The sequence below is a fragment of the Protopterus annectens genome, chromosome 8.part0 (genome assembly GCF_019279795.1).
Source record: "Protopterus annectens isolate FY-2018-M chromosome 8.part0, PAN1.0, whole genome shotgun sequence".
NCBI lineage: Eukaryota > Metazoa > Chordata > Ceratodontiformes > Protopteridae > Protopterus > Protopterus annectens.
The window spans coordinates 315,257,875-315,281,238 of NC_056741.1; the positions used below are offsets into that span (position 1 = coordinate 315,257,875).

Consider the following 23,364-nt stretch of genomic DNA (forward strand, 5'->3'; position numbering starts at 1 on the left):
ACTGGCTCCCCTTATAGAACCCACCACTGTTGCAACCTGCAACAACTCAGTTGGTTAGAACTACAGAACCAACTACAATATAATCAACTTCTGATTGCTCAAAAAATTCTCCACCACCCTACTAACATCCCTATCCTTTCTAATCTGATCTCCCCATACAAAAATCTTACAACACTACGCTCAGCTAACAAGTTACACATTGCCAACAATATATCAAATAACAAAGCAGGAGATTCACTCTTTTCCAATGTGGTTGGTAGAATCTGGAACAAGCTTCCTGACACACTCACTTCTCTCTCCTCTACACAACTCTTTAAGAAACACCTCAGATATTACCTAAAAGGACAATGGCTTTGTCCCTGCTCTAAGTCTGATTAAAACATACTTTTACTTTTTCGCCCCCTCCTCTCATGCTTTTTAACTAACCCCACCCCTGTGAGTCACTGACTTTTGACTACCAACCCCTTTTTTACCTGCTCTTTCTCCTGCCTTGTCTCCACTTAGTTTTTTTCTTTTTCTTTTCTTTCCCTTACTTTGTGATTTTGGATTTAAGTTTCTTGTCTCTCAAATGAATGTTGATGCTTAATTATGTTAACTGTTGCATGATTGTATTTGCAACCCCTCTGTAGAATTTAAAGTATGATTATGCTATATCTACTCTAATGTCTCTGTACAGTGTTCATAATACTAACTTCTGTACTTGTTATGCTGTTTAATTGTAGCTAGTCTTTTTTGCTAAGTTTTTAATACCTTAATGAATTTGTACATGGAGCTTTTCTCCCCGGGCCTCTGCTGAAAATGGATATGTATCCAGCTAGACTAGCCCGATCAACAAAAATAAATGTTGTTAGTTTTAGTGTAAAGAATGTCCATCAGCAGGGTTTAACTAAGCCATGGGCACTATGTTAGTGGTAAAATATTTAATGGAATTGTGAAGACTCTTGACTGATAAAACACTGCTACTATAAGCAAAGATATTTTTGAATTTTAAAGGAGATATAAATAAACATTACCCACCTGGTTTATTAAGTATGCAAGACTGCTGTACTAGCTTTTGTTGGTTTGACAGACATGTTACAAACTATCAAAGTATGATAACTTGCTGTGGTTGTGGGCCCCCAGCGACTGCAGGGTTCGCTGGTGCCTAAAGGTGTGTGCGTGTATGTATATATATATATATATATATATATATATATATATATGTATACGAATTCAGAAAGCATTTAGTTTATCAAACTCAGCAGTGTAAACTATCAGATTTTGAAATTATATACACTATTTTCAATATTCTTAACGAGACCCAGTACACCAAACTCACTCAATACTACTTCCTCCAACAACAAAGTCTTCTGAACAGCAGACTCACGTGAAATCTCGTGGAGGTGTGTTGTATCTCGCGCGAAGTGGCTGTCGAGCTATGGCGGCGGTGTTGACGGTAGGAGTACAGAGTGGTCAATAAGCGGAAGCTGTGTTTGGGTAACAGAAGGATACGAGGCAAAAAATAGTGAACTGGCAGTATGAGTCAGGGAGCCACTGAAGGAAACGGAGAGCCCGAGGCTAAGGCTTTACACACCAAGCGGCTGTACAGGTACATGGGGGCCGAAAATTAATGTAGAGAAGTGGGGGTTATGAGTGAGGTAGAGGAAGGTAAGGGTGTGTTGAGATGGTGTGTGGAGCTGTACCCTTAGCAATAGAAGTTTGCAGTTAAAATCAATAATAGTGGAATTAGAACAGGAGAATAGGTAGGTGCATACATTAAATAGTTATAAGTGACTGGGTATTGATAATGAATGGGGGGGGGTCTGACTGTTTTTATTTAGAGGCTTCATTGGATTGTTTTGGTAATGGAACGGACATTGTCTCGTAAATAGTATTGCAGTTAAGAGTTGCAAGTGAGGGGACAGTGTTGCAGGAATAAGCAGAGACACTGGAGTGGGTAGGAAGGTTGGTGGATTGCAGGATAAATGGTAGATAGGAGTAAATTACAGGAAGGCAATCTGTTTCACAATTTAAAAGAAATTGGAAATAAGTGAGACGGAAATACAGAGATTGCAGATGTAAAGTGCATAAATAAGGGAAAACGTGTTAATTAGCACGTGCATTTGTGTGTATTCCAATATTTTCTGCATTCTTGCTGCACGTAAATAGTCAAGGTGTGTACATTGCTTCTGTGACATTTGACGATGTAATGATTAAGGTGAATAATTTTGTTCATGCATTTTAGTGTAGATGGATTTTATTTATTTTTTCATTTCACAGCCTGTTAGATGTGGTTTGCTTACCTGGATTCCACACATACTTTGTTTTGCTGTGCTTTAGTCAAAGGATTTGGGGCTTTTCTGGACTGATTTTATGATCTTGACATTTGAGACAAATTTAGAACTAAAAGCTTCTTGATACAGTTGTGATGTCAAATTATTTGGAGTGGGGGAACGTATTTAAATATACATGTGTAACTTTTTAAAATATTCATTAAGCAGATAAGCAAAAAGGACACAAGTTACACGTTTCAGGACTTGGTTGAAAATGGACAGTGTTAAAATTGAAGCAGTAATAAATCTAAGATAAGCTAACGCATATAATTTATAGCATTAACCCTCTGTGTTCAGCTGTTGAAGGGTTTTAGACCTGTAATAGGAACATGTACAGTTTGACAACTAAGTAACCTTTGATATTAGATGCTCAACAAAATGTATTTTAATTACTTATAGTTGAGTACCTGGTTAGCCTGATAGGGTTTCTGCTGCAAAAGGGCTGTTTCCAATAAGTAAAGCAGTATATAATGATAAATCACTTATTAGGTGATAATGATAAGAATAGTAAGCCATTCATTACAGGATGATGATTAGTAATAATACAAACGTGTAATGGAATATTAAGCTATAAAGAGATATGTAGTCTGTTTTCTTAAATACAGGTGCATGCCAAATAATGTATCCTGTTTATAGTTTGCTATCTAAGCTTGCAGTGTTTTAAGTCAGCAGAGCTGATAATTTGCATAGCCAGATTATGTTTGTGATAAGGAGGTCAGCCTGCAGATGGGTCATATACATGCATTACTCTTTGTTGACATACATGGGTAGCTTGTGAGTTATTTCAGAAAAGAGTAGAGATGATTTTCTAAAACGTCATGTAGCAGGAGTATACTCCAAAATGGTACTTTCTGCCTCCCAGCTGTCTGTTCTCCATTTTAGAGTATTAGTTTTTTTTTTCCATTTTAGAGTATTAGTTTTTTTCTTCTGGATAGGTATAACTTGTTTGCATATACTGTTTTTCAGAATGAGAGAAATGAATTGCAGCTGCCTGGTGAAATCATAATTACATTTGAAAAAAAAAATTTTTGCACTGCTTGCTTGATGACATAAGGACTTTAAATCTAACCTTGGCACTAAATATGTAGTACTAAAGCTCTCATCCTAGCATTAACCTCATGCCAGACTTCAGATAGAGTAACTTGCAGTTAGTCTGCATTTGTAGACTTATTTTGTAGGAGAAAGTATGGCTCAGTTTAGCTCTTGACTTTATTTCCTCTGGTGTGGAGTTTTCAGATCAGTAAAACATCACCAGGTTCTGTGTGTCGGGTGGGGTTTGGGCAGTGCTTGCTACTGAACATCTGGTGGGTTAAGACAGTAAAACGAAGTCGAATGTATAGCAGCAGTGAGGGCATACTAGCAGAGAGCCTTACAGTCTTTTTATGTGCTGTAGATGTATAGTGTAAAAGATTTGGCTGCAGATAGCATACGACCACAGTGCCAAATACTAGGTGAGGTAAGACCATGCATTATGCAGTGGTTAAACCTCTTATTAATATTAGAGACTACTGCTAATTTCCCGGAGTAAGGCTAATTAGTGCTTCACACTTTGATACTCTGCAGTCATATGTCTGTGTAGATGTTTTCCATGTGGCCACGATATGTCAGATGCCACTGCAGGGCACAATCTGTATCCTTTTATCCAGTAAATATCTACAGAACTAGTTTTGGACCCTTACCAATGCACTGTGTCTTAACTTCACATTGGTTATGTTTTTGCTTATAGTGAAGGAGCATGCTGTATTTTGTGGACTTAAGCACCAGTAATGTCTTAGACATATGTTTGTGTTATGTATTTTTTTGACTTTATCTGTCAGTTTCATCTCTTAGGTTGTCACATTTTACCAAAATGAAGTGGTACTTTGGTTATTCTGGAAAATGTTAAACCCTCTTCCTTTTAACTCTAGCTGATCTTTGTCATGTTGCTATCTTTTTAAATCCTGCAATATGTATTATTTTAAGGCAATAGTCCCCTCACTCCTTTTACTGAAGAGAACCCCTCTTCACTCTCTTTTGTTATAGACCTTCATAACAATATTTGCAGCTAGTTTTGTTAACACTGGCATTTATGTTCAAATGCTCCAGTGCTCTTTGGAGATAATTGATTCCATGGTGGCAGGCTGTTGTAAATACTTCAAGAGCAGCATATATTGAAGGCCATGACTGTTTGTTCTGCACCAGTTACCTTCTGTTTTTAATAATTTTATTAAAATATCACTTGGACATGCAATAAAACATGCCATAATGTTTTTTTATTTGTACATGTTGTTTTCTTTTTTCTTTAACAACTGTCATTCAGTCTAACATTATATAAATCAATTCCTTCCTTCCCCTAAACTTCACCCCTTAAATTATGCGCACATGTCGTATTAGCTAAAAACAATCATATTTTTTTCCATTTATGCACATTGTAATATTATGTTTTCTTTTTCTTTATAACAACTGTCTTTCAGTCCAGCATTACATGAATCAATCAGTTCTTTCCTTTTTCCCTTAAACTTCACTCCTCTTTCTCAACATTATTCTGTATATTCCATTTATTTCTATGTAATTTGCTCCTTCCCGTTTCTGAAGATCCCTGTTCCAGTTCTTTTTTTCAGTGCATACATAGGTAAGTATTGGGCTAGCTGTCTGTGCATGCTAGTTTTTAAGCCTAGCTAATTTCCCTTCAGAGATGAAAAAACAGTACCTTGTGCCTGTAAGGTAAACACTTTAACCACTGTTCCAGCCCTCAACCCGATGTACTTTAAATACAGTTGGTTTAGATTTTGATTTCCATTTTCTAGTAATTGCTTTCTTGGCAGCTAATAGACATAAGAAAGATTTACTTTTAATTCTGTGTAATTGAGATTGTGTGTCCCAGCTCAAAGGAATAATTTCTGTAGTTACAGCCATTTTCTCCCCCATTATTTTCTGACAGAGTACTCTGTATGGAGTTTTTTAAATGTGCTGTCTTGATACATTCTCAAAAACAAGTTCCCAGTTACCTCCCTTTGTCCCATCATACCTCCAGCATTTGCTGTCTACCTTAGGAAAATCAGAAACCTAGCTAGGGTGGGAAAATGGGGTAGGGAACCTGGGGACAAGTTGTTTGGGAAGCGCAATTGACTGTTTCCGATGGGAATTCTTGTAATACTGGTATTCAGAAATGGGTGCTGGTATTGCATAGTTGGTCTCAGTGTTTAGTGGGTGGTGATGTAACTGTAGCTGACCACTTGTTACAATGTACATTTATGTTTGTAGTAAGTGGCGTTCTGTACTTTTAAAAAAGAAACGAAACTTGGGTTCAGGGGTGCCTGATTGGGGAACGACTGGTGCTACATGAGCAAGCTACAGCTTTGGGAAGAAATTTTCTGAGGTCTGCTTGGGGTATAAAAACATAATGCAAACACTTCCAAGCAAAAATCCTAAACCTTCTGAACAACTTTTGCATGCTGGGAGCCTCAAGCTTTCCTCCCATTATTCTTTTTATATATTTCCTTTCTTTTCTCACTTCCCAGTCTTTTTCAACCTCCTCTGATTGATTCTTATAGTTATAGTGCAATATGCCCTACTAATTAGCTTTTTAACAGCAACTTTTGTTCTAGACTTGGTTAAAAACTCTGCCTGAGTTGGGGTTTCGTTTTTAGTACTCTATCCCTTTCTCTCTTCCTACACTCTCAGTCTCTGGTAGGGAAGGTGGTCTCTCACCTGCAGTCCAAACTTCTGTTTGGCCTCCTGACACTCTTTTTAACTGTCTTTCTCTTACCCCAGTACCTTGCTCCTTTGCTTATTCTATTTTTTACTTATTTATTTATTTTAAGTAAATTTAGTCCCGTCTTGCCTGCTCTCTATATCTTTACTTGAAGTTATTCCTGTTGGTAAAGTTTTTTTTTTCTGCTACTTTATGAATATAGTCTCTGTGGTGGTGGTTAGTCTCCTTAAGGACCCGCATCCAAAATCCTTACACTATCCTTACCTTTTGACCCCCCCCCCCCCATTTCATCATTGTCCTCTTCCACTTTGGTTTGTAACCTGCTTTTGTATTATGTAGGTGAGCCTTCACTGCATAGTTCTAAAGTATCCTTTCAAATCGGTAATCCTAAACCACCTTGTTCTGTGGGAAGAATCAACTTATCACATTTCTTGTATTCTTTCTTTCCCAAATATCAACTTTTTATTATTTATGGTTTATATTTTCCATAGCTGAGAAAACGAAAGGGACTAGAAACATTTTCACTGCTTGTATCCTACTGTTTATATCCGTAATGAAGAACTTCCAGTTTCTCAGTCTTTTTTTTTTTTTTTTTTTTTATTATAGTTTATTTGGTCTCTTCCCACATGTCCTTGGCTATTATATTTATTTACTTAATTGCATGTGTTTACCAGAATAATCCAATTGGGGTTAGGGAAGGCAAACCCCCTTTTCAGTGGAGTTCCGGAGAGAGAAGCTCCATGCATCCATATGAAAAAGACAAAGTATACAAAAGAGAAAAAAGTTAAAGGAATTTTTCTATAAGGATAAGCTAATACAGAGTACTATTAACAAATAGTAATAAAATGAGATAATGCTACAAATTTACAAGTATGTATACAAAACAGGTTCATGGAAGATGGATTTTAAAAATCATTCACATTAGGCTCAGTACTGAAATGTCAGCACTCGTAACATCAAGTGCCAGCACACAAAAAGAGAAGAAGAAAATGCAGGAGAAGAGCAAATATCAAATTTCTTCTCCTTTAACCTTTTTTTTTCCAGGGGGTTAAACCCCCAACATCCCCTGATTTGTATATACCAACTCTGAAATTGCCGTACTGAGGAGAAAAGGGAATATTCTGAGAAATGGCCATCTTAGGCTTAGTGTATGTAAGTCCATTTTTCCATTCAGTCTCAGCATTTCAGGATTCACTAAATCGGGCCCCAACATTTCAAATGGATACTGTCACATTAATATGCAATTTTATAGGAATATCTGCGCACAATAGGGATGTTACTTGCCAGTGCTGTGCAGATCATAAAAAGTAGTAGAGAAAAAAAGCAGAATCCTTATTGCTGAATCAGCTGATGTGTGGGTACATAGTTTACTCATATAGCATTTGTTTTATTTTAATTAATTTTATATTGTATTGGAATGCTAGTGAAAAGAACATCCCAGAAAAAATTGCAAACAAAAACTGCAGTATGTCTGTCGGTGAGAACACAAAGACAAGCAAACATATTTATGTTTCTAAATTTTAATGGGGGAAAATGTAAGCATTTTCATCTCTTACACTCGAGACTCCATCAGACAAAAGAAGGTTTAGTAATTCATACTGTTAAATACAACTGCGTCAGATGATGAAATTGTTCACATGACAATAATTTGAAAAACGTTAATACATAAATTCATTTAAACTATGCAGTTGTCTTAACTTGTTAGAATTGACCATTAAGTGACTCTTCAAACTGACATGAAACTTTAAACCTTGGGGGGTGCTGGTGTCCGGAGGTTGCCAGTTTAGGTCAGCCTTGTTTAATTCCAAATCCCGGTCTACCCCTGCCACTTTCTTAGACATGACCAATTATATAAAAATAAATCTCATGAAACCTTCACACAATAAATTTGTATGAATAAAGTACTGACTTCACTTTTGTGCTTACTATCGTAGTTCGCTTGGTAAATTCTGTCATGCAGCTTCCTGTTATTTTTCCCTATATAAAATTATTAGCAAAAGGTGCAAACTGCTTGACTGCACCACATAAGTGGGTTTGTAAGTTTAAAAAAAAATTACTTGGTGGACTGTAATTTTTGCCAGTGTTGGCAGAGTAAAAGCCAACCTGATAGTCTTGTTTTGCATTAAGGATTTTGTTACTAGGAGCCCATACTTCCTTAAGTTGTGCATTATACTTTGTTGATTTTTTCAATACTACTTGAATCTCTCTAACATATTTTCATAAGCATTGATGGCCAGATGCAAGGGAGAGTCATAAAAATAGCTTTTTAAACAAGCTACAAGTTTTAAACCACCAATCAAGACATGGCCAGTAAGGTGGGTGATGGTCCACCATTTTATTACTACCAGGGCTACCAGTTTGACAAATGAAGTAGACACCTACAAATATTTTGGTTGTAGCAGTTGTAGGCTCGTTACATGTATTGCCAGTTTTTATTGAACCAGTACTGGCAAAAGTTCAGTTAACAAGGTGTTTTTTTTTTTTTTTTTTTACTTACTTACTTACAAATACACTTCAGTGGTGTGTTCAGCGATATTCTGCTTCTGCCATGTTGTGTGTGTGAATATTCCAGCATGAATATGTTTTGTTGTGTGATGCTTCAGAAGAGTTTTTTGTCATTGATCGTATTGAATAAAAAAGTAACTGGGATGGAAATGGGATTTCCATTTAGACAGCGCTGCATTAAAGTGGCAACTGTTGTTGAACTAGTTAACTACAGTGCAACTGTTGTTGAACTAGTTAACTACAGTGCAACTGTTGTTGAACTAGTTAACTACAGTGCATAATTTGTGTTCATTTAAATTAGTTATTGTGTAATCACATGAACAGTTTTATCATGTGATCCAATTGTACTTTGAAGTGCTATGTGCTAGTCTGATTGAAGTCTTGAGTATAGTACATGAAAGTATTTGCATTTTGCCATTACATTTTAGATGCAATATTTCATTTTTCTTTGTGTCCTCACTGACAGAGATGTTGCATGTTTTTGTTTATTATATATCCTCAAAAACTTTTGAAGTTGTCTCAGAATGTTCCCCACTACCAAAAATGTCCTTTTCTGGGTTTATAAGTATGGATTAATATATATGAATAAAGCTAACTTTTTCTATTGCCATTCCATTCACTTCCTTGAATTTTTGAGTCTTTTATTTTCTTTGGCAGTTGCTCTAAATATAAAGCAAATAAAGGGAGGATAGGAACCCTCCCACCTTTAATTCTTGCCACCAACCCTTTGAAATCCCCCTAATTAACTTCATTTCTCTGTCGGGGGACACACATGCTGCCAGCAGTAATGTAAGGTTGGCAACAGTATAGTGTGTGCAGCAAGTTCACAAGGGGTATTAAATAATGACTGAGGAAATTAGTACTACTTACAGTTGTATAATATATGCATATATGTTCTGCCTAGACTGTGAGTAAAACATGTACAACAGAGGTCTGTGTAGTGATGGTATCAGGGCCGGCCTTTGGTTAGCTTGGTGCCTTAGGCAAAAGGTCTCCACAGTGCCCCCATCTTGCTATACCTACACCATCCAGGTTACTAAAAAAGCTCCCCTGTTAGAGCGGCGCCCTAGGCGACTGCCTAGTTGGCCTATGCCTAAGGCCAGCTATGGATGGTATGAGTCTCTTAATTTGTAACATGGAGGGAAACTTATGGTGGGGAAGATAAGTTTGTTCCTTGTCCTATCAAACCAGTGAAACAAGAGCTTTCAGATTTTTCTTCTGGAAGTGTGACAAATGCTTGATTTATCTTATTTCATGGGGTGGGGGAGTCCAGACAACAGTTTTGGCAAATAGTTTTCACAAACTGTCAGTTGAAATGGAAGTCTTTTGGTTTGTGTGGCATTATGGTTTCTACTAAAGTGATCAGTAGAATGTGTCATTAGTTTTCTTGGGGGGGTATTCACGTAGGAGCTTATAGGTTAATATAAATTTAGAAGGAAGGCCCATGCCATTAATGCGAAGGCAGCTTTTTTTGGATAGATAAGCAGAAAAGTTCTTTAGGTCAGATAATGAGCCTAAAGAATTTTGTTTTCATTCTTCTGAAGGTGTTAAGAGGAATTAAGTTCAAAAAATGAGAACACTACCAATGGTAGACTTGAGTATATGTAGTGAGGTACATCTTCTAACATGCTCAGTCAGAAGGCTGGAGAAATTTATAGGGAGTTTTAGTTGAGTACTTTGTGTCTGTTCAGTGTCAGCATGAATTGAAAACGGTCAAAAATGATACGTGTATAGCTTTGTCCCTTTACAATAGGGGATGGCCAAAGACATTGCGGTCTGTAAGTAGTGTGCGCAATGTGGAGACCTGTTTGTTTGTTGTAGCCAAAGTTATGTTAGTGTAAAGTTCTAGGTTAGTTTAGTGAAAGTCAGTGGGAAGATTTTTGATAAATACAAAAATGACAGCAGAGGGGTCCAAGAGCTGAGCCTTGGGGAAAACCGTTAGAAAGGGCGCCGGAGTATGGTTTTGTTTTGATGAACTGAGACTGTGAAACGTAATATAAGCTCATGGTTTACAACTATCAGGGAAAAAAAAACATGATTCAGGTTTTTGTAGGCGTGAGTTAGGGTTTGTATTGTCAAAGGCTTTTTTAATTCAAGAAGAATAGTACTTGTAAAAAAATCTTGTTCCTTATTATTTATGTATCATTTGGTCTTTCAGGGAATGGACAGCTGTGTAATGCAATATTTTGCTGTAAAACCATGTTGCATGTTTGAAATTACGTTCTATATCTAATCTGTAACATACATTAGAAGTTTAACAGGGAGCAAATATTGGTTTTGCGTCTAAAATCATTTGGAGAGGAAAGGTTGCAAAATTTCCGAAGGGGCTGATATCAGTGTTTTGAAGTTGTGGGGTATAATGGTAGTTAAGGAAAGATTAGAGGACAGGTTTAGATATGTGTTCAGAACCATAGGAAAGTAATATATACTGCTAGGCAAAAAAAAAAATAAATAAAATTGTAGGTATATTTGGTACTGCCAAAATATTTCCTTCTTGTCAAAAAATAACTTTTAAAAGTAAAACAGAGTTTTAACTAAAACGTTTTGATGGATTGGCAGGTGTCAGAATTAGGGGTATCTGATTTGACTATAATATTTCAAGTATGGCTTTACATTAATTATCTTGGTTCCATCAATGTTTTACTATTTGTATTGCTGTGCTTTAGAATATTGTACTTTTCCAGAAGCAGTGCTCATTAACCTTTTTGGGTTTTTTGTCTAGTTTGTTCCAGATTGACACACTTCTCTTCATACGTCACAGGATCTTTTATGGCGACTTTGTTGCATTATTTCTCTTTTGGTCATAAACTGTGGCTGTCCGCTAATCCCTCTATTGTTTTTACATTCCATTGTGTTATCTTTTACTGCTTCATTGGTACAAGCCTTAGAAGTGATACATTTTTGTTACTTCTGTCACAGAATGTTGGCACCACCAAACTCTAGACTGTGGTTCTGGTTTAGACAGTGCCCTCCTTATGTTCTCAGGTGCTTCAAATGCTTCCTGGTATTACAGATGTCCATGCAGTCCTCATAATGTACCACCCTGTTCAGACCATCTTCAGGACAACTGCTGAGGGCAGCAAATTAGGCTGGACCTTAGGACCGATCCCTGTGACACTGGTCCTAGGGCTTCATTTGTTTTATTTATTTATTTAACATTTGTTGACCGGGAATGTCCGACTAGGTTCCACAGAGCCTGTTTTCAGTGGAGGCCCGGGGAGAAACGCTCCAGATGCATGTCTTTGGAATGTGGGAGGAAACCGGAGTACCCGGAGGAAACCCACACGAACACAGGGAGAACATACAAACTCCACACAGAAGGCACCCCAGCCGAGAATCGAACCGGAGAACCTCTTGCTGTGAGGCGACAACGTTAACCGCTGCACCACTGTGCCGCCCTAAATGTCTTTTGTTTTGTGTTGCATTCCTAAGCTTTATAGTTTATTCACAAGTTTTTGTGTTAAACTAAACTGAGTATCTTGTAGAAATTTTAATCTTTCGGCACACACAACTTTCTTCAAACAAGGGGGGGAATATAAATAATGCAAAACATCATGAAACAAATTCAGCTTAAGAAAGCAGCAGCATGAGGTCCATTTTTCCAATCATTTACAGACTTGCAAGCATCTGCCTTAGTAATTGTATATTGAGCAGAAACGATAAACATTGTTTAATCTTCTTTAATTCAGTTCATTTTCATTTGAAGTAAGTGTACAATACTGCAGCTTTCTTAGTGTGAACTGAATATTCTGTGTGTGGTAATGTGATGGACACAATCACGAATACTATTTTGATACAGTCAGCCAGTCCAAATGATATTTGCATAAACCATAATTCCCCCCAGTCTTTTTTTTTGTTTTAGGTGAGCAGTGACCCTCCCACGCCCACATGCAGGGTGCTTTGCATTCTGACTGCTTCCCAAACTTAATTTTTATAAAATCTTAAGATTACTGCAGATCAGGAGGAGCAGGGAAAAGATTTCCAACATGCGATGTGCAGTTTGTTTATTTACATTTGTTAACTGGGTAGTGTCCAACTGGGTTGGTAACCCATTTTCATCGGAGACCCGGGGTGAAAAGCGCCATTACAGTACACATTAGTTAAGGTACAAGTAGTAAAAAAGTACAAGTAGTAAAAAAAACATAAGCAACTGTAACAAAAATGCGTGTTACAAGCATATAGCAATACCAGTAATGCCTAACTTTTGTATGGTGTGCAGTATTAGTGAGGTACATAAGCTGTGTAGTTATACAAAGGTGTGTCGCATCTGAAAGACACAATAAGAAAGATGAGATGATATTTATATAATATGCTAGTCCTGTAAGGGATAAGCACTATTAGGATTCTCATGTAAGAGATGAGTGGTAATAGGAAGAGAACTAACCAGGAGTAATACAGGAACAAAGCCAGTTATTATTTAGATAGTCTTTTGGGGTAGTTTTAAATGTGGATAGGTTAGGTTTTTTTTAGGATATGCTGAGGAAGATTATTCCAGTCCTTAGCTGTTCTATGGGAGGAAAGGGAGTCACCATGATAGCTGTGAGACTGGGTCACTTTTAGCATTAGTTTGTTGGATGACCTAAGGAGCCTGCAGTATGAGTTTGGCTGGACTAGGTTTGAAAGAGCTGTGGGGTTGAATATGACTTTATGGGCAAGTTTAAGTTGGTTTTAGCACTGATAGGTTGGGAAGTTCCAGCCAGTTGAGCTGTTGGAGAACTGAGCAGTGGTGTGTTTTGTGGGGTTGATTGGTGACAAACTTGGCTATTTTGTTGTAGCAGGATTCTAGTTTTAAGGTCAATTTTGGATAGGTTGGTAAAGATCTTAGAGCAGTATAGGGTGGTGGATACCGAGTGCTTGGCATGGCAGCTATGGTTTGGAGTTTTTTTTTTTTTTTAAGACAGATGAAGTTGTTGTTTTTAAGTGGTAAAGTCTAACTTAACTGTCTGATTGGTGTCTGATGATCTTTGTTTTTTTGGTACCATTGGTGGAGGGATGGTGTGCTGATGGTGGATTGAGTTTGGATGGTTTGTTAGAAAGAGATTATTTGTGCTTTTTTTGGATTTTTTGTGGAGAGAGGATGGCTGAGTTTGGGTAATTTTCTTTTTGATGGAGTTGATGTGTGGTGAGGTGTGGTTCAATGCCCTGAGAAGATGTTTGCATTTTGGGTGGGAGTTCTTGTGGGGTATGAAAGCATGTTGAGTATGTGTTGAGGTCTTATTGATTGCTGAAATTTGACAGAGGAGGGGTGGGGTATGGGGAGTGCCTGGGGTACTCCTGTGGTGAGGCAGGAGAGGGGAGGCTGTTTGGCCATTGGTTAGCCTGTTGAGGTTGAATAGATGTTTGTAGTGAGGTGTGAGAGTGAGTGATTGAGTAGTTTGTTGAGTTTAGTTTGTTAGTGAGCTGTGTAGTAGATGATGTCAAAAGCCAATGAAATTAGTAAGGAATGAGGAAGATTATAGAGCTGTTGTCATTTGAAGGTGGTGAATGGTATTTGTAAAGGTTATGAGTAGGGCTGGGTTTGTCAGGTTGTTTGTTCCTGAAATGCTGCTGAGTAGACAGGTTGTTGTGGGTGTGGTGATTCATGAGTTGAGTGATTCATGTCATTTCTCTGTGCATTTGGCTCTCTAGGGAGATTAGAATGGCGGTTGTGGGGTTGTTAGTTAGCAATGTCTCTAGGCATTTAGAGACCCCATTCAGAAGCCTCAGTACAAACATAAGCCTGAAAATCAAAATCCTGAAACCAAAAGCCTGAAAATTCAGAATCCTGAAAAAAAAGAAAAAAAAAAAAAAAAAAATCCCAAAAAACAAAAAACTGAAAAAAAAAAAAACAAAACATAAAATTGTCATGAATTGCTTATTTGGCTATTGTTAGCCCTGGCTCCCTGTTTGTCGGTGTTGTTTAGGGGTGGGGTCAGGAGGTTGGTTTTATTTAGGGTTAGTTTTAGTTTAAGTTTTGTTGGGTTTTTAGAGTTAAGGCAGAGGTTAGGCATGGATAGTAGCAAATATTGGGGTTTAGGGTTTAGGTAGTGAGTTAGGTTTTTAGGCGGGGAGGGTGGGTGTGTTGTGTGCGCGATAGTGGAGGATAGGGTTAGAGTTAGGGTCAGGGGGGAAGTTTCGTAGATATTAGTGTCTTTATAGTGACATATTAGCATTATTATTGTTATTTTTTTTTTTGAGTTTCATTTTTTTTTCTTCTTTCATTTTTGAGTTTTCAGTTCTGAATTTTCAGGCTTTTGGTTTCAGGATTTTGATTTTCAGGCTTATGATGTTTCAGGCTTCTGAATGGGAACCGCCCTTACATAGTGATATGATATGAGAGATTTTCCATAGGTTGGGTACATACTGTTCTGAGATAAAGCAATTTTATTAGTAATGATATGGGGTAGGCGATGGATGGAACAACTAGTTTTAGGTATTCGTTTGGAAGCTGGTTGGCAGCCGAGCAGCAGGGTTTTAGTTTAAATAGGATTTTTTATGTAGGAAATGGAATGGATTTAAAGGAGGAGTTTGTGACTTCAGAGGTTGTGGAAGGGACAGTGAGTGGTAGGTTTATTTTGCTGTCTAAAAGACAAGTGATAGAGTTGATGAAGTAAGAATTGAGCTGTGTGAATCTAAGGGCTCAGTGGCATTGCTAGTGAGGGGAGAAGGGGTAGAGGTTTTACTGGGCTTAAGGAGGTGGTTGATGTCTTACCAGAACATTTGAGGATTGTGCTGGTATTTTTGTTGGCAGGTGTGGAAGTAAGTGTTGTTTTTTTTTTTTTTTTTTTTTTATCACTGATGACTTTTTTCTTAGCTTGATTTCTAAGTTGCTTGTAAAGTGTGAGATCATTGTTATTTTTGGTTATATGGTATAGTGTCCAGGCTCTATCCCTTTGTTTCATTAGTTTTTGTTTCAGTAGATAGCCATGGGAGCTGTTTGGACATTTGGCGAGTTTTCCTTGGTGGGGGGGGGGGGGGGGGGGCAAGGTTATTTAATATTTCAAGGAATCTGTTTCTACAGCAAGATCTAGTTGCAGTTTTTTTTTTTTTTTTTTTTTTATGGGGACCAGTCACAATGTTGTAGTAGTATATTGAAGGTGTTAGGGGAGAAAAAATATTTTTGCTACGGATGTATTTGTAAGGGATATTGGTTTGGATATGTATTTTTTCCTTACTAGGAATGTAGGGGCATGGTCACTTAGTGTGACTGGTGGACAGCCTGCCTGGTACTCGTGGTTTAGCTTATTGGTTAAGATCCAGTGAAGTAGTGATTTTTTTTTTATTAGAGTGTTTGTCGATGTGGGTGGGGTAGTTTATAGTTTAGGTGAAGTTATATAATTTCATGGATGAGGTAGGGGAGTTGGAGGAGCAGGAGAACCGGTCTAGGTTGAAATCACCTAGAATGATGGTTTCCTGGGTAAGAGAAAAAGATGACCAGGACAGGAGAGATTCTGTGGTATGCAGGTTGTTACCTGGTGGTAGGTAGATGGCAATGAAGTTTATGGTTTTTTGAGGATTAACGTGTAGACAAGTGATTAGAAGTTCAGCAGTTGAGATGTCTGGGGGGGACCATTTAGTTTTTCAAGACTGAGACTCTTTAACCATAATTGCTACACTCCCACTACGTTTGCTTAGCCTATCCTGTCTTATAATATTGTAACCATTTGTTATTTCAGAGTCCGCGATGTTGGGCTTTAACCAGGTTTCAGTTATGACTGCAGTGTCTGGATAAGTTAGCATGGAATTCAAGGATTTTGTTTGCAAGGCTTCGGAGATTAAAATTGTTAAGAGAAGATCAGAGTTACTGGTAATAGGTAAAGTTGTGTATGTAGTAGTAGTGTCTGTGAGGTTTTGGATTGATGTGGAAGAACAGGATACTTGAAGGTACTTGGTCAGTTGAATGGGAGTTACAGTTTGGCCCAGGCTTGGGATGGATATCTGACTGGAGTTTTTTCTGTGTTAAAAGAGTACAAAATTAGGTTTTTCAGTTTGGTTATAAGTTGGTTATACCTGTAGAAGGACAACCGAGGGTTTGTGTGTAGTAGATGTCTTAAAGGGAAGAGAATAGTATTGAAGCTAAGGTTAAGGTTAATTTTGGTGATGATATATTGATAAGGATTGCATGGGAGGTGAGGAGAGGTGTATGTGAGTGTCTGGGAGGGATAGTGTGTGATTTTATAGCTATAGAGGTCAGTGGAATAGTAAGCTAGGAGAAAGCATGATAGCAGAGTGCAGCAGCAAGCAGCGTTAGAATTTTATTCTATCTGGAGATGTGTGTGGAGTTGGGGGATGTGAAACTGAAGTGTGTAAGTATAGAGAAGTCGTGCGAAAGGTTGAATTGAAGAAGAGTTGCAGTGGGAGGGGTGGGGATAGTTGTGGTAGGAGGGAGCTTGATTGAGAGAATAGAACAGGGGTGTGGTTTGCTTAGCTATAAAGGAAATGAGACTGGGGTGGAATGGGGGTAGGGGAGTGGAGTGGAGTGAACCCGAGCGAAGCAAGGGGGAGTGGAAAGGGAGGCCTCTGGTAGGAGTGATTAGAATCTATCAATCCACAGACTGGCTGAAGGTATGTCTGTTTAGAGTGGTACCTTGCTTTTACTCTGGATATATGAAGGACTTGAAGTAATAGTCTTGTTGCCTATAATGTGCTAGTAGCCAATTCTGAGCATTTTTTTTGTTTTGTTTTTGTATGGATTATCTGCGATTCATGAAGTCTAACTAAATTATTTAGTAGTATGTATTTCTAGAGTTTATAGTAATTAAACAGGTCAGTTCTTCTAATCTCATGGTTTGGTAAGTTTGTTAGTTCAGCAGAAGTACTTTCTCCTACTCTCACTTTTTTATTTTTTTTTTATCTTTTTGCTTCCCTCTTCCCAGCCACTTGCCAAGCGGTGACATACTGATACCCAATCAGTCCATTTGTCGTGAATATGGGAGCAGGCTATTGCTTGTCTAGGCGAGAGTGTATTGCCCATTCATTCCTGCCCAGGAGTCTGGAATGACTGTCTCTTCCCCAATGAGAGTCAAGTAGTAGGGAGTAGCACTGTCTGCTGGACTTGGGAGTGAGAGGTGGCTTACCCACTCATTCTTGTGGTAAGTCTGAGATGCCTCCTTCCCCAAGATGGATGAGCGTGCAGCAGCTGCACAATCCCCTCCTCCCTAGCCAGTTTCTTTAGGTGCATGAGCCACTGCTCAAACTCTGGTCGTCTGCAGTATAGTCATGGCTTTATCCCTCTACATCACAAGACCGGCTCACTGTAATATTTTTGAGATCATACAGTATACATATTATGGGTGGGACACTTTTTGGATCTTTATGTAAAATGTGGAAAAGGTGATTTAAAAATTAAATTATGGTTTATCTGAATTTCATTTTGAACAGGATAGCGTCGTCTTTCCCATTTATTTAACAATAAGCAAAACACTATCAAATACTGACAGTAGTAATTTGAGTTGGTGCCAGGATGTTTTTTTTTTATTTCCAGCTGGTCAGGCAATAGGGTATCTGGAAAGATCAGCCACTACCAATTTTAGATTGCCTTCTCATCCTACAGCTCTTATTTCCGTAGGGCCACTATCCCTTTGCTAAATGGGCCTTTTTGTCCAGACAAGGAAGACTACTTGGCCATACAGGCTTAGGATGTCTTACAACCAGGGAGCAGACCAGCTAAGGAAAGGCTGTCATACTCTGGTGAGTAGTAGGTGTGGAATGGAGGAGACCAAACCTACCTGTACATGCTGAGTGTATCTGCCAGTGGAAGTCATGTAGGGGGCATGCCACGTTAGGATGTGCCATGCTTCCACAGTGATGCACATCTCTGATCTTCCCCACCTGTTAGGATTGCTAGAGTCAACAATCCCCAGTCTTCAAAGAGGTTGTGGCTTACTGGGCATGTTTTAGCACATTCTAAACCTCCCCCCACAAAAAAAGAGAGCAGGGTTGCATATCATCATTCCTTTCTCCTCCAGTGCCTGAACTACTACTAATTGATTCTAAGTAATATGGGTCGTATTCAGGGTTTCATTTCTCTGTACAGTGGAGCTAATCTTTATGGTGTGTGTGTGTGTGTGTGTGTGTGTGGTGTATATGTACACACAGGTGTTAATATGCATATATGTGCATGTTATGTGGGAGAAAGGCTGTCACTTTCCAACTCAACAAACAGATTGTCAGTAACACACACACACAGATCCATATGGTTCAGATGAAAAGATGAAATCAGCGAGAAAAGGAGAGTTGTATTGCTAGAACTGAATTCATCCTCTAGTCTTGGTGAGTACCTTCACATGGTGGACCCTATTTTTATAAAATCTCACCAAGAGATACTGATGTACATATAGACTTGTCTTTCTCCACAAAATATGCTATATAGAAATTTTAAAAATTAAAAAAAAAAGACAGCTGAATCGCAAGTTCCAGGATTAAAGTCCAATCCTGGTATACACACTAGTACCAGGACTGGATGAAAAGACAATGTAGACTCCTCTGCACATAGAAACTTTTCTATTCCTGTAACAAGATTAGGCCCGGCTATGGGGAAGATGACCCCCCCTTCTAGAATGAAGTAGTAGTCCATGACAGTGGGGACCATTAAGGTTAAGAAATAAATTATGCATTGTTACTGTTTAGTCAGGAAGTCCAGAATCTCTAAATAGAAGATAATCTAGAGAGGAACTAAAAGAAAAAAAAAATAATTGCACAAGAAAAACTGTCAAAGGCTTCAAAGTACTTTGTATTCATTAATACAACAGATTTGTGAAAAACATTACTTGGACAAAGGAGCTTGGGCAGCTTGGAAAAAGAAGCAACAGAGGATATGTAAAAATGAGGAATAAAATCCAGAGATTTTTGAAAGGCATAAAAAGAAACATGGACATGGAGAAAGGGAGAGAGGTGTGATGTGGTGCAATATTTATGCAAAAGAAATCTTCTTCTTCTTTCGGCTTTTTCCCGATTAGGGGTCGCCGCAGTGGAGTTTTTATGGTGTCGAGTTGCCATCCCAGCGCCCAACCTTCCACAGAAGGCACACACACACCTAGGGCCAATTTAGAGTGTCCAATCCACCTACAACATGTCTATGGGATGTGGGAGGAAACCGGAGCACCCAGAGGAAACCCACGCGACCACAGGGAGGACATGCAGACTCCGCACAGAAGGCACCCCAGCCGAGAATCGAACCGGAGAACCTCTTGCTGTGAGGAGGGAACGCTAACAGCTGCACCACTGTGGCTGCCCTCTGGGTGCTCTGGTTTCCTCCCACATCTCAAAGACATCCTGTAGGTGGATTGGACATTCTAAATTGGCATAGGCGTGCATGTGTGTACCTTCTGTGGAAGGATGGGTGCTGGGCTGGCAACTCAACACTGTAAAACTCCACTGCCAATCATGAATGGACAGGTGAACCGCTGTGGCGACCCCTAACTGGGAAAAGCTGAAAGAAGATCGTCAGGGCTGGATCAGAGAATGCCTTGTAGGTCAGGCATACAGGTAAATATAAAGAAAAAGTACAAAATAAACAGTTTATGGATGACCCAAAAAGATTTGATGAGAATTGGGAAACAAAGGAATAGAAACGCCAGCAAAAAAAGGCACATTTTGGAGAAATATTTAAGAAGACCCTGTTGAATGTAACAAAGATGCTGAATAAATTAGGATCTTTGCTTGGAAGTGTTTTTTATAGGTATTTTTATATTCCAAGCAAACTCATTTTTTCTCGGGGAAAATTGCAAGTGTCTAGGTGTAATGGGGAAGAAAGAGGTAATTGGGAGCATATTTTTGGGGGTGTGATGAGTTGACAGACTTGAAAAATTCCCAGCTGACTACTGTGTGAAAGTACTGGGTGAGGAGATATGGAACTAAGGAAATTACTTGTTTGAGTAGTGATGTAGAATTGGAATCGTCTAGACATAGTAAGGCCTTGCTGAGTTTAATTCTAGTGACTGCCAAAAAAAAGCAATTACTAGAAAATGGAAAATGAAGTCTAAACCAACAATACTAGAGGTGGTGAGTATAGTAACAGAGGTAAAACAACTGGAAGTGTGATCGTTAGAAAAAGGTAGGTGCAAATTACTTAGAAAAAAATGGAAATTGTGGGAACGATCCATGTAGAATAATATTTTGGAAGATGAGTGAGGTTTAAAGGAAAGCAGGAGCTGAATCTGTGCAATGTTTGACAGTGACTGTACAGAAGATTATATAGTATGTAACGTTTGCAACTGAAAATGTATTGATATGGTTTGTTTTCATGTATACAAATGTATGATTTTCTATGTCATGGGTGATATTTCAGTAAAGGTATTTCTTAATATGCTGAATATTTGTTTAGAAGAGTTAGAAGCATTAAGGAACTCTAATGTAGAGGGTATGAAATGGTATGAAGTAAAGGCCAGAGAAATTCAGACAAAATAAGTAAAAGCTCCTAACTAGTAAACCCGAGGCCTGGATGTATACTTAACTTCTGGCTAAACACTTTAACCCAAAGATTTAGCCCTGAGGAATAATTACTTGTATTCTTACCCCAGTCAAAACGCCAACCTGGTTAACAATGGGAAAAACGATACTCCTTGAGTGGATCTGGAAGCTATTCTAATAACTATGCAGACCAATAACCTGCATTCCGACAATATAAAACTATATACAGGAATTGTATTCTGAAGAAGTCTTCGGATGTGGAGACGAAAGCGCTCAATGTTTTGTACCTTATATTGAAAGAAATATGAACGTTTGTCGTTGATGCTTATTGTTGGTGGTTTTACTTGTTGGACAATAAATCTTCATTTTTTCTACTGGCTGCTTTCTGCCTACTGTGCCTAATTTGGATAACCTTTATTGTTCCGGATCTTGGTTGGATTCATTACTTATACACAGGAATTGATTGTAGTCCATTATTAAAAAAAAAAAAAAAGTATGGCAGTAGAAAAGGGTATCAAAAGAAAGTCGTGTGGAACAAAGGATCATTTGTTAAATAAAACCATAATAGAGAAATGTAAAAAGGTGAAGAATCTAAGTATAACACACAAAACTTCCTCAGTGTGATAAAAAATCAAATTTGACAATCCATTGTATATGTAACATCAGTAACACAGCAAGCCAGTCATAAATACTCCTCCATTAAAAACTGTTATTGTAGATTGAAGGCATGCATTATATGCTTAATACCAAAAAACATCTATAAAATATGTAAAAAAGTGTGTACATCCTGTATAAAGATAGACAAATATAAATAAAAATATAAATTTTCACAAATTAATTACAATCTCATCAGTTTCTCACTCACAACTACAAATGGTTAACATGTTCTCAGATGATATAAGAATGTCATTTAGTCTCTGTGTATGTGCAAAAGCAACATTTTAAAATTGGAAAGCTGCAACACCAAGAAAATATTAATATGGGACGGGAATGTGATATAAAAGAACTTGAGCGGGAGGGAGCATGTACATATTTGGTAATATATGAAAGATTGTTAAAATGTAAATAAATCAAAGTAAAACTCTGTAAAGAAAATTTTAGTCTTCTGAAGTAAATATTGAAAACCTCCTTGACTTCTAGGAATAAAGTCCAAGTTATAAATCAGTCTTCCTGTTTTAACCTGTAGTTTTGGGCTGACTGACTGGTCCAAAAAGTAATGGATCAAAAGAAGAAAAATTTCTCCACACTTCTGAAGTGATGTCTGAAATTCGGTGTATGCCCCCCCGAAGGAGGTATTGGTCTCGTCAAAATTGACTACATGCATAGATCTGCAGTTGCAGCATATATATCTGCTGACCTCACCAGATCCAAACCTTGTGAAGGTTTTAAAACATGAGGTAAGGAAGTCTAATGACATCCTTGCTTTGTTTAGCAGAAGTGTTTTGGTGTGAAGCAGAAATGGAAATCAAACCATTAGTAGACAAAAGTCGGACAACAGCTGAATGTGTCTAAAAAAAAAAAATAAGTAAAAGGAGAGTGATCAGAAGAGAAGGAAAAATATGGGAAATCGATAAATAGTGGCAAGTACAGAGAGCTCGTGAAACAACCTCAGGTTGCCCAAGATTTAACACCGTAATGGTAAAGGAGAGATTAATTGTAATCAAAAGATGAAATCTTAATAATGGCAGCCCAGGACAGTGGACTGCATACATGTTGGCTTACAAAATCCATTGAAAACGTAGAAGAGAAAGATGCAGGTTCTGTTTACAAAAAAAGTCTCGCATCTTGTTGCTCGGTGTGGTACACGCATGGCAGAGGGGCTATATACAGAAAGGCACAATAAGTTAGTAAGGCTGTTGCATTGAGGGATTGTATGGACACTACAATATACAAGTAGCATTAAAATGAATAATTTCCGGAAGATGTTTGCTGTTCCAAAATAAATGTAAAATAAAAATGTATAAAACAAGAGAGTTCACAGCAGTAATACTTGCTTTTACATACAAAACGCACTTTTCAAGCATTTCAAAAAGTCATGCACAGAAACATTTAAATACTTAAATGAATCAAAGCAGTTATAGTAGTGTAAGCCCCTTAGCCGCAAACTAGTTTTAAAGGGCAAGATTTATTAAAACCTAGTGAACATAAAGCATTTAATCTAGTTATCCATTCATATTCATAACATTCTCTTCTATTATCTCTCCTTATGCCATTGATTGCAAACTGTAAAAAGCAGAATTTAAAATTGTGTATAGCACCCATCTCCATGACATGTTTTGCCAAAGCATTTCTAGGATTTCATTTTTTAATGTTGTCTGTGTTGTGCTATTCTCTAAACCCTCTGTTAGTTTTACCAACATAAAATACAGTGCATTCTGAACGAAAGGCAATGTATACTAAATTCATAGATTCGCAGTCAGCATAGTGAGAAAAATAAAATATACTTTTTATTAGTGGGATGCA

At 37.9% G+C, this 23,364-nt stretch overlaps 1 protein-coding gene across 1 annotated transcript in view; it reads left to right on the forward strand.

Moving 5' to 3' along the window:
• The first annotated feature begins 1,354 nt into the window (after positions 1 to 1,354).
• SMG5 (SMG5 nonsense mediated mRNA decay factor) overlaps positions 1,355 to 23,364 on the forward strand; it is a 2,571,376-nt gene continuing 2,549,366 nt past the window's right edge. Inside the window, exon 1 of the mRNA XM_044079814.1 lies at positions 1,355 to 1,588. Within this exon, the coding sequence (XP_043935749.1) occupies positions 1,518 to 1,588 (71 nt within the window). The 5' untranslated portion in view covers positions 1,355 to 1,517. The remainder of the gene's footprint in view (positions 1,589 to 23,364) is intronic.